A 12205-nucleotide genomic window follows, 5' to 3' on the forward strand; every position below is an offset into this window, starting at 1 on the left:
TTTTGGCTAAAATATCCTGGTACTAGGTAAAGTTCATCATGCTGTTGACCTTGACAATGGCCCCAGTGGACAAAAAATAACATAACGTCAAAGATCCACCACCATATTTTACAGTAGGCATGAGGTCATTTTCAGCATATTCATCCTTCTTTTGACACCAAACCCACCACTGGTGAGCGTGGCCTAAGAGCTCTATTTTCATGTCATCTGACCAATGCACCGGTTCCTATCCAGGTGCCAATGCAGTTTAGAAAACTTCAGGCATTAACATTTGTTGGACGATATGAAAATAGAGCTCTTTGGCCAAGCACAGCAGTGGTGGGTGGTTTTGTTTCATGTAACAAGTAATATGTAATATGACTTTGTCAAGTAATTAAATCACATTTTATTGGTCGCATACACATATTATTGCGGGTGTCGCGAATCCCAGCATTGTTTGTCAGCGAGTTCAAAACCAGAGTTCTAGTCTCCCTGTTAAATCCCGACTGATTTCACATCATACTAGTGATTTCAACATGCACCCCAAAGGTGAAAGAAGTGGGGAGAGGTTGCTGTTGCTTCACTCACTAGTTGCTGATGAGAGATGCTGCGTAGACCTGTTGGACCAGAGAGTTGTTGCTGCAGCCCACCCCTCCACACACAGAGTTCTGGCCCTCCAGACTCAGGTAGTCATGGCCGTCCTCCACCACGAAGTAGACCGGAGGACCCGTGTGGAGGTACTCACTCAGGTTCTTAAAGTAGTCCAGCACGTACGAGTCCTATTGGATAGGAGATTCAACACGAGACAAAATGTCTGACATTATCCCACGCATCAAAAGAGAAGACCGATTATCAATAGCACATGGAGTGAGGCTGGTGTGGTTGGTTAGACATACTAGACATACTTACATCAGGCATAGAGAGCTTCTGGTCCAGTCCAATCTCTACCTTATTGGTGACAGCGATACTGAAGGACAACATCCCCACAAAAACAGCCACCTGTCCGAGAGAAGTTGTTAAAGATACACTATGGAAGTTTAGTGGCTAACTGTTTACAAAACATGTTGGTTTGAACGCTGACTCTATTGTACATTTAAATCTGAGCATCAGCACTCACCACAATGGGTCTGACCCACTCTTTAAGGATGAAGGGGGCGTAGACCTTCTTGAAGAAGTGGAAGAGGAAGCCATCTGTCCTCTCCTCCTGGCCAACTGGCAGCTTCACACAGCACACAATGTCCAGACGATTCCCCTGGAAAAACAACGTCTAAATTCTTGAAGCGCAAGAGAATGATGTTGACTTAACCCGGAAATCCTGAATAAGGCCCCAAGGACCCAATCAGTATAACATTTTAAAAACAGGTGTTCAGAATGTACTTCCTAATTAGATAACTTGTGTCTCGCTCTGTTAAATGTGACAGCAGTGCACTGCTCACTTGAAGTGGGCTGTAACCGTGACGCTCATGCTTAGCTGGGAATAACATGGTAATGAAACAGGGAGTTAGCAAATAGTGACACAGAATGCTGACAGCTACTGTTTAGCATGCCAAGCCTACCCCTGTGAGTCATCACCAGTCTTCTCACAGGAGAAGCAAATGCAGTGTGGAAACATTTAGTTTATTCCCCAGCCGTCCTCACCTCCTGCCTCTTGGCGTCCAGGCCCAGCAGGCTGACAAAGCAGCTGATCTGTAGCAAGAAGTCATCCCCAACCCTTAACCAAGCCCTACACTACCCCCATACCAGCCCAGCCCTCCTTACCTCCTGTCTCTTGGCATCCAAGCCCAGCAGGCTAATGAAGCAGCTGATCTGTAGCAAGAAGTCAATGAACACAGCCAGCCCAGCAAACAGGGAGAAGGTCCGCACCGCTGGCATAGTGGACAGGGCCCCTGGACAGGAAAAAGGTAGGTAACCCACTGACATCAGAGCTCCAGACTCAAGCTTGTCGTTACACAAATTTGCAGTCAATACGGAAATCCATGGGAATGACCTAGTTGACGTCTTCAAGTATTCACATACTGCCTTATACAATACGTTTGATTGTTCTATAATGTAGCCAAGTAGTGTGTAAACACGAGAGGTGTTAGGTGACTGAAGGTTACAGGTCATTCTCATACCCAGGAAGAAAGCCACCGTCTCAGAAAAGGAGGAGAGGAGCATGCTGGGAGCCACGTCTCCTAGGATACGGCCTATCTGCTGGTGCAGCTCCTCCTGAGGCATCCGCTCATCCCTCTGTACAACAACGCATCACACATGGTGATCAATAAATTCATTCATTACTGCTATTACAGAGTTCGACAGTGACCATATACATGCCGTTACATACACATAATGTACACATACATACACGTACCTGGTAAGTTTGGACAACGATGAAGATGTTGTCGACGCCAACAGCCAGCACCAGGAAGGGGATGACCTCGATGACGATGAGGGTGAGAGGGATGCCAGCATAGCTGAAGATGCCCAGAGAACAGGCCACTGAGCTCAGCACTATCACGATACCTGCTATGCCCAGGGAGATCTTAGAGTCCACCTGGGCAGAAAACAACGACAGAGGGTTAGTCATTCAGAATCAGAACCTTGCAGGAGACAATGTTAGGAACAGGCGCTTGACCTCTCTTTTGAGTGAGACAAAGACCTAAACTATTGAGTCAGGGAGATGTCGGCAAAACACGTTATTAAATAAACTATTACTACTAACCAGCACCCTCCTGAAGCTGTGGATATGTCCTAACGCCAGGGAGATGTAGACGAACATGATAACGTAGCTGACCACGACGGTGCTGAGGTCACTTTCGCTCTCGCGGTTGATCTCGTCCTCGATGCTCCTCTCAGAGTTGAAGGAGATGGTCAGGTTGGGGTTGCTGTAGTTCTTCAGGAAAAGGATGAATCTGGAAATGGAGGGATGTGTTACTCCAAAATGGCAACTCATGGCACAAAACCAAATCTGACTGAAATGTGAAATTGCTTTAGTATATACACTAGCATCTGAAACATTTGTTTTGCTCACTCCTTCTCCCAGGCCAGAGCTTTTCCAAGATTGATGCTGTCGTTATGGTAGTTGTTGACAGGGAACGTGATCACTAGAGCTGTGGCGTTGTTGTAGTTGGTGGCTGGGGTGAGAGAACAAGATGCAAAAAAAGTGCCACGGTCAGGGAATTTGTGTTGACAAAGTTCAATACAAAAAAAAACACAGTAAACAATAGTAAAATCAATATCAAAGAGCCTGAAGGATGTTCCAAGACACAGATTCAAAGTTGCAAACAGTCCGAGTTAGCTCATTAAACCCGACTCTACAAGGTCAGTGACCAAATAACTATCTTTGCATAGCTATCTCTGCATAATAAAACATTTGTGATTATATACAGGAGTTAAGCAATAAGGTTTAGCCTTTTGTAGCAGACACGTTTTCCTAATTTAAAAACATAAAAACACATACAATACACTCACACACACCCATAGGGAAAAAAACCCAGTACAACATTGAAAAAAAAGAAGATATATTTCCCACGGACTAATTCTAGATTCTATTTCTTTGTGTGATGATGTTAACGTATCCCTACTCACCATCATAGCCTCCCAGGACCAGCCAGGGGAAGACAGGGCCTCCGTAGGTGCCCAGGCAGGGATCATGGAGCTTGTTGGTGTCGTTGAGTGATGCTGGGGCACTACACACAGGAGAGACAGACAGAATTATTTAATAACGGAGGTAATATACACAAATCTAAGACTAACTGTTCACCATACACAGCTATGAGTATATACCTGCTGAAGGAAAATGAAGCGCAAGAAAACCATTTTACAATGTGCAATATCAGAACCAATCTTTCAATGTGAATGATTCGAGTTGGAGAGGAACTGGCAACTGGTACAATCTCATGAGTTCTGTAGCATTCCCCAGGTGCAGATGTCACTAGAGAAAGTGTTCTGAGGGCCACTCACCTGACGCAGTAGAGGAAGTGTGTGTGGTAGTCGGCGTAGACATAGAACTCATCGCCTACGCTATGGTCCAGCTGTTCGTGGCTGTTCTGGAAGTAGTTGAGAACACTGAGGATGGTGCAGTTGTCATTGAAGGGGGCCAGCGGGGCCAAGCAGATATCCTTTAAGGTCACTTTCTGGTCCCCGTATAAAGCCACTATGTTTTCTATGTCCGTCTGGAGATCCAATACCTGAGATAAGAGATTGTGTTAAAATTTGTGAAAAACAAAAACTATAAAATGTCACATTAGAACTAAGGCAAAGACCAATTACTGTAGGTCTTCCTGAAGAGACTCCACACTTGATCAACAATACAGCGGATATATTCTTGACACAGCATCGTTTCCCATATACTAATTTAGCAGAGGCGGGAGCCAAAGATTATAACTAAGGTCACTGATCCAGGGTTTCAGCTGCTGAAAGAAATCCTAGAGGTAACCCTACTCAGCTTGAACCAAAATGTCCACAACCCATAATCCGATTCTAAATGCTACAACAATTCCATCTGAACATTTTAATCACACCTCAATCCATCAACCCCCCCCCCCAGCCCAGTTCCTCCAACTAACCCACCTGGTGGAGGACATCCTTGTCCAGGGGGGCTCCGAAGGGCACATCAGCCCCCGCGGGGTTCGGGGAGTAGATGGATTCTGACTGCAGCGTGGTGGTGATGATGAGCTGCTCTGCCCTGAAGAAGGGTCCGAAGTGGCTGTCGAAGTAGTCCTTCTCCTGCCTGGCCTGGCTGCTGGGAGAGGACCATAGCTCCACGGGGTCCGTGGTGATCTTCATGTAGACCAGGCCCCCTGAGCAGGCGGCCACTACGGCCAGGCTGCCTAGGATGACCACGAGGGGCTGCTGTACGCAGAACGAGCCCCAGCGGGCGAAGAGGGAACGCAGGGAGCTCTCGAAGCGCTCGCCCAGCATCTCACCACACGACGCGTCCACTGTGACACAGAGCGAGAGATGAGGGAAGGAGTTAACGGTCAGGTAGAAAATGGGAGTTTTTTGTTGTTGAGAATTTTACTGCATTTTGGGATGATTTGGCACCGTTGTATGTAGATACTTTAATAGCTTGGAGTCCAGAAAGTTAAGTAAAACAGGGTAAGTGCTGCACAAAGACTTGATTGATATGCAGCACCGAACCTTGGTCAATGTTGTCATTGTTCAGACAGGGAGGGTTATTGCTGTCCAAAATGGGACCATACTCCGACTCAATTGTCCTTTTTCTGTAAGAGAAAAGAAGAAAAAACAGCACGATTAGATACATCTTAGGAAAACACTGCTTCAGACTTGTGCCAGTCAGGTCATAATATGTGTCGGTCCTTGCCTGTAGCACCAGGCTCCGATCACGGCTCCAATGAAGATGAGGAGGAAGGCCACATAAGAGATCCACATGATGACCACCATGGCGTCAATGCCCAGAATGGTCCATGGCGGAAGCAGGGGCGGAGGGACAGGCTGGGGGCCACAGGCCTGGCTACAGTCCTGGCAGGAGCATGGCCCAGAGCCATCCTCCAGACCCTCCGTACAGCCGTATGTCTTGTTGTTCATGGGGATCATACCGGACACTGGCACGTCTGGAGAGGTGGGGATAGTCAGAGGATGTGGAGTTATTGAAAAATAAAATGTGAGCTGTACCAATTTGACTCCAGGTGAATGTTCTTGTGCTGTTTTAAACAGAGACTAATGTCATCCTTAACTGAAATAAGTATGAATACTTGTGGAGACAGATGCCCTTTCGTTGTAAATGGCACATATTCTGTATTGTGCATCTTACCGGAGAATATAGGGATGATGGGGAAGGGACTCTGTCCATTGTTGATGTCGAACATGTACTCGATCCAGTTGGTGGCGTTGCAGTCACTGGCGCCCTTACCACAGAGCAGTGACAAGGCCTTCACGTTAATGGAGGGGGCCTGGACATCCTGACAAGCATTATACATGGCTGCCAAGAGAGAGGACCAAAATTACATTATACACCTTGGGACTGACTGATATCTGTAGCATTATGTCAACAACAGTGCTAGCCAATGGAAGTGACTATATATTTCCACTCTTCCACTCTCAAACTCTCAAACTGTGACCTGATCTGCCAACTAATCTGTTTGCAGTCTTGCCAACTCCTATGGACAATTTTACATTTACATTTAAGTCATTTAGCAGACGCTCTTATCCAGAGCGACTTACAAATTGGTGAATTCACCTTCTGACATCCAGTGGAACAGCCACTTTACAATAGTGCATCTAAGTCATTAAGGGGGGGGTGGTGAGAAGGATTACTCCTATCCTAGGTATTCCTTGAAGAGGTGGGGTTTCACTCCGGAAGGTGGTGATTGACTCCGAGGGAGTTTGTTCCACCATTGGGGGGCCAGAGCAGCGAACAGTTTTGACTGGGCTGAGCGGGAACTGTACTTCCTCAATGGTAGGGAGGCGAGCAGGCCAGAAGTGGATGAACGCAGTGCCCTTGCTTGGGTGTAGGGCCTGATCAGAGCCTGGAGGTACTGCGGTGCCGTTCCCCTCACAGCTCCGTAGGCAAGCACCATGGTCTTGTAGCGGATGCGATTCAACTGGAAGCCAGTGGAGAGAGCGGAGGAGTGGGGTGACGTGAGAGAACTTGGGAAGGTTGAACAGACGGGCTGCGGCGTTCTGGATGAGTTGTAGGGGTTTAATGGCACAGGCAGGGAGCCCAGCCAACAGCGAGTTGCAGTAATCCAGGAGTGCCTGGATTAGGACCTGCGCCGCTTCCTGTGTGAGGCAGGGTCGTACTCTGCGGATGTTGTAGAGCATGAACCTACAGGAACGGGCCACCGCCATGATGTTGGTTGAGAACGACAGGGTGTTGTCCAGGATCACGCCAAGGTTCTTAGCGCTCTGGGAGGAGGACACAATGGAGTTGTCAACCGTGATGGCGAGATCATGGAACGGGCAGTCCTTCCCCGGGAGGAAGAGCAGCTCCGTCTTGCCGAGGTTCAGCTTGAGGTGGTGATCCGTCATCCACACTGATATGTCTGCCAGACATGCAGAGATGCGATTCGCCACCTGGTCACCTGGACAATGACCATAGGAGTTGGCAAGAAAGCATTAACAGATTTGTATTTTTAAAATGTTTATTTAACTAGGCAAGTCAGTTAAGAACAAATTCATATTTACAATGACAGCCTAGGAACGGTGGATTCAGAGGACAGAACGACAGATTCTTACCATGTCAGCTAGGGGATTCGATCTAGCAACCTTTTGGTTACTGGTGCAAAGCTCTAACCATTAGGCTACCTGCCGCCCCAGTCTAAAGGACCAGGCAATGTGCCCCCTTACCATTGGCAAATGTCTGTCCAATGTAGTACTGGACTTCCACCACATTGGTCTTGTTGGCAGCTGTGTCATTAGTGAACTGGGTGCCGTTCACGAACAGACTCTGGCGGGGGCTGCAGGTTAGCTCACAGAACAGGTTCATCAGGTTGAAGAAACAGGCTGGGCATCTGGAGACGGAGAACCCAGAGAGAGTCAGGGAACTTTAGATTGACAGAGTTGACAACATATCAACAAAGCTACCTTACTGCAAAGGCATCTCGCTAGACCAAATCATAGCCATTACGGGAGTATGTCCAAGTATGGCACATGGAATGACAAAGTTATTTTTGCAAAGACTATGGTGCGTACCGAGAGAGGAACTGTAGGGGAAGTTGAAGGCTCCCTTGAAGAGTCAGGAGCTGCTGGACATCACAGCACAGACTCTGGTTCCCATAGTCATAGCCTGGACACAGCTCCTACACACACACAAAACAAGAACAGGGATCATTCAGATGACCTAACCTGGTTTTGTTCCAAGTAAAACATGTGAGAACATTAAAATTGGAGTCAAGTGTAATTTCAGAAGTTTAATGAAAACATAAGAGAACCAGTTTAAAAAAAACCTTACTGTGAGCAGCTCATGGCCCTCTGCTGGGAGTGGGATAGGTGGTCCTGTATAGTTGCAGTTGTACTTCTTCCCCGGGACCTTGTCGGACTCCCCACACTCACCGTACCACACACAGTGCTGGGCTTGAACCTGAGAGGAGATATGGGGACCAAAACAAACAATCTTAACATTTGTCTTGTGAGAGGTGTACAAAGAGGACTTGATTCATGAGACGTTAGTTCTAAAGTGATGGAAATTCTCGTTGGCTTATCAGAACTTTAAATGTGCTGTTCTGTAGGCTACATACACTCCCCTTCGTATTTGGACAGTGAAGCAAAAAACGTTCATATGATTCTATACTCCATCCAGCATTTTAGATAGGTCTCATAAACTCAGCAAAAAAGAAACGTCCTCACTGTCAACTGCGTTTATTTTCAGCAAACTTAACATGTGTAAATATTTGTATGAACATAACAAGATTCAACAACTGAGACATAAACTGAACAAGTTCCACAGGCATGTGACAAACATAATTTGGATAATGTGTCCCTGAAAAAAAGGGGGGGTTGTCAAACTAAAAAATAACAGTCAGTATCTGGTGTGGCCACCAGCTGCATTAAGTACTGCAGTGCATCTCCCCCTCATGGACTGCACCAGATATGCCAGTTCTTGCTGTGAGATGTTACTCCACTCTTCCACCAAGGCACCTGCAAGTTCACAGACATTTCTGGGGGGATTGGCCCTAGCCCTCACCCTCCAATCCAACAGGTCCCAGACATGCTCAATGGGATTGAGATCCGGGCTCTTCGCTGGTATTGGCAGAACACTGACATTCCTGTCTTGCAGGAAATCATGCACAGAATGAGCAGTATGGCTGGTGGCATTGTCATGCTGGAGGATCATGTCAGGATGAGCCTGCAGGAAGGGTACCACATGAGGGAGGAGGATGTCTTCCCTGTAACGCACAGCGTTGAGATTACCTGCAATGACAACAAGCTCAGTCCGATGATGCTGTGACACACCGCCCCAGACCAGACCTTCCACCTCCAAATCAATCCCGCTCAAGAGTACAGGCCTCGGTGTAACGCTCATTCTTTCGACGATAAACGCGAAACTGACCATCACCCCTGGTGAGACAAAACCACGACTTGCCAGTGAAGACCACTTTTTGCCAGTCCTGTCTGGTCCAGCGATGGTGGGTTTTTGTGCCCATAGGCAATGGTGATGTCTGGTGAGGATCTGCCTTACAACAGGCCTACAAGCCCTCAGTCCAGCCTCTCAGCCTATCGCGGACAGTCTGAGCACTGATGGAGGGATTGTGCATTCCTGGTGTAACTCGGGCAGTTGTTGTTGCCATCCTGTACCTGTGCTGCAGGTGTGATGGTCGGATGTATCGATCCTGTGTAGGTGTTGTTACATGTGGTCTGCCACTGCGAGGACAATCAGCTATCCGTCCTGTCTCCCTGTAGCACTGTCACAGTACTGACGTTGCAATTTATTGCCCTGGCCACATCTGCAGTCCTCATGCCTCCTTGCAGCATGCCTAAGGCACGTTCACGCAGATGAGCAGGGATCCTGGGTATCTTTCTTTTGGTGTTTTTCAGAGTATAGAATAGCCTCTTTAGTTTTCTAAGTCTTCATAACTGTGACCTTAATTGCCTACCGTCTGTAAGCTGTTAGTGTCTTAACAACCGTTCCACAGGTGCATGTTCATTAATTGTTTATGGTTCATTGAACAAGCATGGGAAACCGTGTTCAAACCCTTTACACTGAAGATCTGTGACGTTATTTGGATTTTTACAAATTATCTTTGAAAGACAGGGTCTTGAAAAAGGGACGTTTCTGTTTTTTGCTGAGTTTATTAGGTGACAGTACAGAATGTCAACTTTTATTTGAGGGTATTTTCATACAAATCCATTTTAACATTTAGTAATAAAAGCACTTCATGTAGGCAATTCCCCATTTGAAGAAGCATTTTGACAAATTCACTTCGGCCAAATAGTGTATTAAAGTAGTCAAAAGATTAGTATTTGAGTATTAATATTTGAGCTCATATTCCTTGCATGACTACATCAAGCTGCAGACTTACAAACTTGTTGGATGCACTTGCGGTTTGTTTTGGTTGTGATTTGTCCAATAGGAACTGAATGGTGAATGTCGTTTGTCATTTTGGAGTCCCTTTTTTGTAAGTAAGAATAGAAGACATTGCTGAACACTTCTGCATTCATGTGGATGCTATCCTACCATGATAAAACATTATGCCCAAGTAGGCGTGGCCACCGGCTACAGTCATCATTTACCATTCAGTTCCTAATGGGCACAACATAACTAAAGCAAACTGCAATGGCCTATCAAATCATATCAAATTGTATTTGTCACATACACATGGTTAGCAGACATGCTTGTGCTTCTAGTTCCGACAACGCAGTAATAACCAACGAGTAATCTAACCTAACAATTTCACAACAACTACCTTATACACACACAAGTGTAAAGGGATGAAGAATATGTACATAAAGATATATGAATGAGTGATGGTACAGAACGGCATAGGCAAGATGCAGTAGATGGTATAGTACAGTATATACATATGTGATGAGTAATGTAGGGTATGTAAACATTATATTAAGGGGCATTGTTTAAAGTGGCTAGTGATACCTTTTTTAGATACATTTTTCCATTATTAAAGTGGATGGAGTTGAGTCAGTATGTTGGCAGCAGCCACTCAATGTTAGTGAGGCTGTTTTAACAGTCTGATGGCCTTGAGATAGAAGCTGTTTTTCAGTCTCTCGGCCCCTGCTTTGATGCACCTGTACTGACCTCACCTTCTGGATAATAGTGGACGTTAACAGGCAGTGGCTCGGGGTGTTGTTGTCCTTGATGATCTTTATGGCCTTCCTGTGACATCGGGTGGTGTAGGTGTCCTGGAAGGCAGTTAGTTTGCCCCCGGTGATGCGTTGTGCAGACCTCACTACCCTCTGGAGAGCCTTACGGTTCTGGGCAGAGCAGTTGCCGTACCAGGCGGTGATACAGCCCAACAGGATGCTCTCGATTGTGCATCTGTAAAAGTTTTAGAGTGCTTTTGGTGACAAGCCAAATATTCTTCAGCCTCCTGAGGTTGAAGAGGCGATGCTGAGCCTTCTTCACCATGCTGTCTGTGTGGGTGGACCAATTCAGTTTGTCCGTGATGTGTACGCCGAGGAACTTAAAAACTTATTACCCTCTCCACTATGTGGATAGGGGGGTGCTCCCTCTGCTAATTCCGGAAGTCCGCGATTATCCCCTCTGCTGTTTCCGGAAATCCACAATTATCTCCTATGTTTTGTTGACGTTGAGTGTGAGGTTACTTTCCTGACACCACACTCCGAGGGCCCTCACCTCCTCCCTGTAGGCCGTCTCGTCGTTATTGGTAATCAAGCCTACCACTGTAGTGTCGTCTGCACACGTGATGATTGAGTTGGAGGCGTGCATGGCCACGCAGTCGTGGGTGAACAGGGAGTACAGGAGAGGGCTCAGAACGCACCCTTGTGGGGCCCCAGTGTTGAGGATCAGCGGGGTGGAGATGTTCTTACCTACGCTCACCACCTGGGGGCGGGCCCGTCAGGAAGTCCAGTACCCAGTTGCACAGGGTGGGGTCGAGACCCAGGGTCTCGAACTTGATGACGAGTTTGGAGGGTACTATGGTGTTAAATGCTGAGCTGTAGTCGATGAACAGCATTCTCACATAGGTATTCCTCTTGTCCAGATGGGTTAGGGCAGTGTGCAGTGTGGTTGCGTTGTCTGTGGACCTATTGGGACAGTAAGCGAATTGGAGTGGGTCTAGGGTGTCAGGTAGGGTGGAGGTGATATGGTCCTTGACTAGTTTCTCAAAGCACTTCATGATGACGGAAGTGAGTGCCACGGGGCGGTAGTCGTTTAGCTCAGTTACCTTAGCTTTCTTGGGAACAGGAACAATGGTGGCCCTCTTGAAGCATGTGGGAACAGCAGACTGGGATAAGGATTGATTGAATATGTCCGTAAACACACCAGCCAGCTGGTCTGCGCATGCTCTGAGGACGCGGCTGGGGATGCCGTCTGGGCCTGCAGCCTTAACACGTTTAAATGTTTTACTCACGTCGGCTGCAGTGAAGGAGAGTCCGCAGGTTTTGGTAGCGGGCCGTGTCAGTGGCACTGTATTGTCCTCAAAGCGAGCAAAGAAGTTGTTTAATCTGTCTGGGAGCAAGACATCCTGGTCCGCGACGGGGCTGGTTCTCTTTTTGTTATCTGTGATTGACTGTAGAACCTTCCACATACCTCGTGTCTGAGCCGTTGAATTGCGACTCTACTTTGTCTCTATACTGACGCTTAGCTTGT

The 12205-nt window shown here is 47.0% G+C and overlaps 1 protein-coding gene across 2 annotated transcripts in view; it reads right to left on the reverse strand.

The window, feature by feature from the left end:
- The window catches only part of LOC135558867 (NPC intracellular cholesterol transporter 1-like), a 28893-nt gene that overhangs the window by 7259 nt on the left and 9429 nt on the right, over positions 1-12205 (reverse strand). For both annotated transcript variants that reach the window (XM_064993053.1, XM_064993052.1), the window contains exons 2-18: positions 7874-8002; positions 7615-7721; positions 7270-7433; positions 5735-5902; positions 5285-5534; positions 5101-5183; positions 4531-4901; positions 3922-4148; positions 3547-3647; positions 2990-3092; positions 2681-2870; positions 2330-2512; positions 2094-2208; positions 1738-1865; positions 1097-1231; positions 889-978; positions 568-758 (exon numbers count right to left, since the gene is read on the reverse strand). In XM_064993053.1, coding sequence (XP_064849125.1) covers positions 568-758; positions 889-978; positions 1097-1231; positions 1738-1865; positions 2094-2208; positions 2330-2512; positions 2681-2870; positions 2990-3092; positions 3547-3647; positions 3922-4148; positions 4531-4901; positions 5101-5183; positions 5285-5534; positions 5735-5902; positions 7270-7433; positions 7615-7721; positions 7874-8002 — 2735 coding nt within the window. The remainder of the gene's footprint in view (positions 1-567; positions 759-888; positions 979-1096; positions 1232-1737; positions 1866-2093; positions 2209-2329; positions 2513-2680; positions 2871-2989; positions 3093-3546; positions 3648-3921; positions 4149-4530; positions 4902-5100; positions 5184-5284; positions 5535-5734; positions 5903-7269; positions 7434-7614; positions 7722-7873; positions 8003-12205) is intronic.

Source organism: Oncorhynchus masou, chromosome 17 (genome assembly GCF_036934945.1).
Source record: "Oncorhynchus masou masou isolate Uvic2021 chromosome 17, UVic_Omas_1.1, whole genome shotgun sequence".
In the NCBI taxonomy this organism is placed as follows: Eukaryota; Metazoa; Chordata; class Actinopteri; order Salmoniformes; family Salmonidae; genus Oncorhynchus; species Oncorhynchus masou.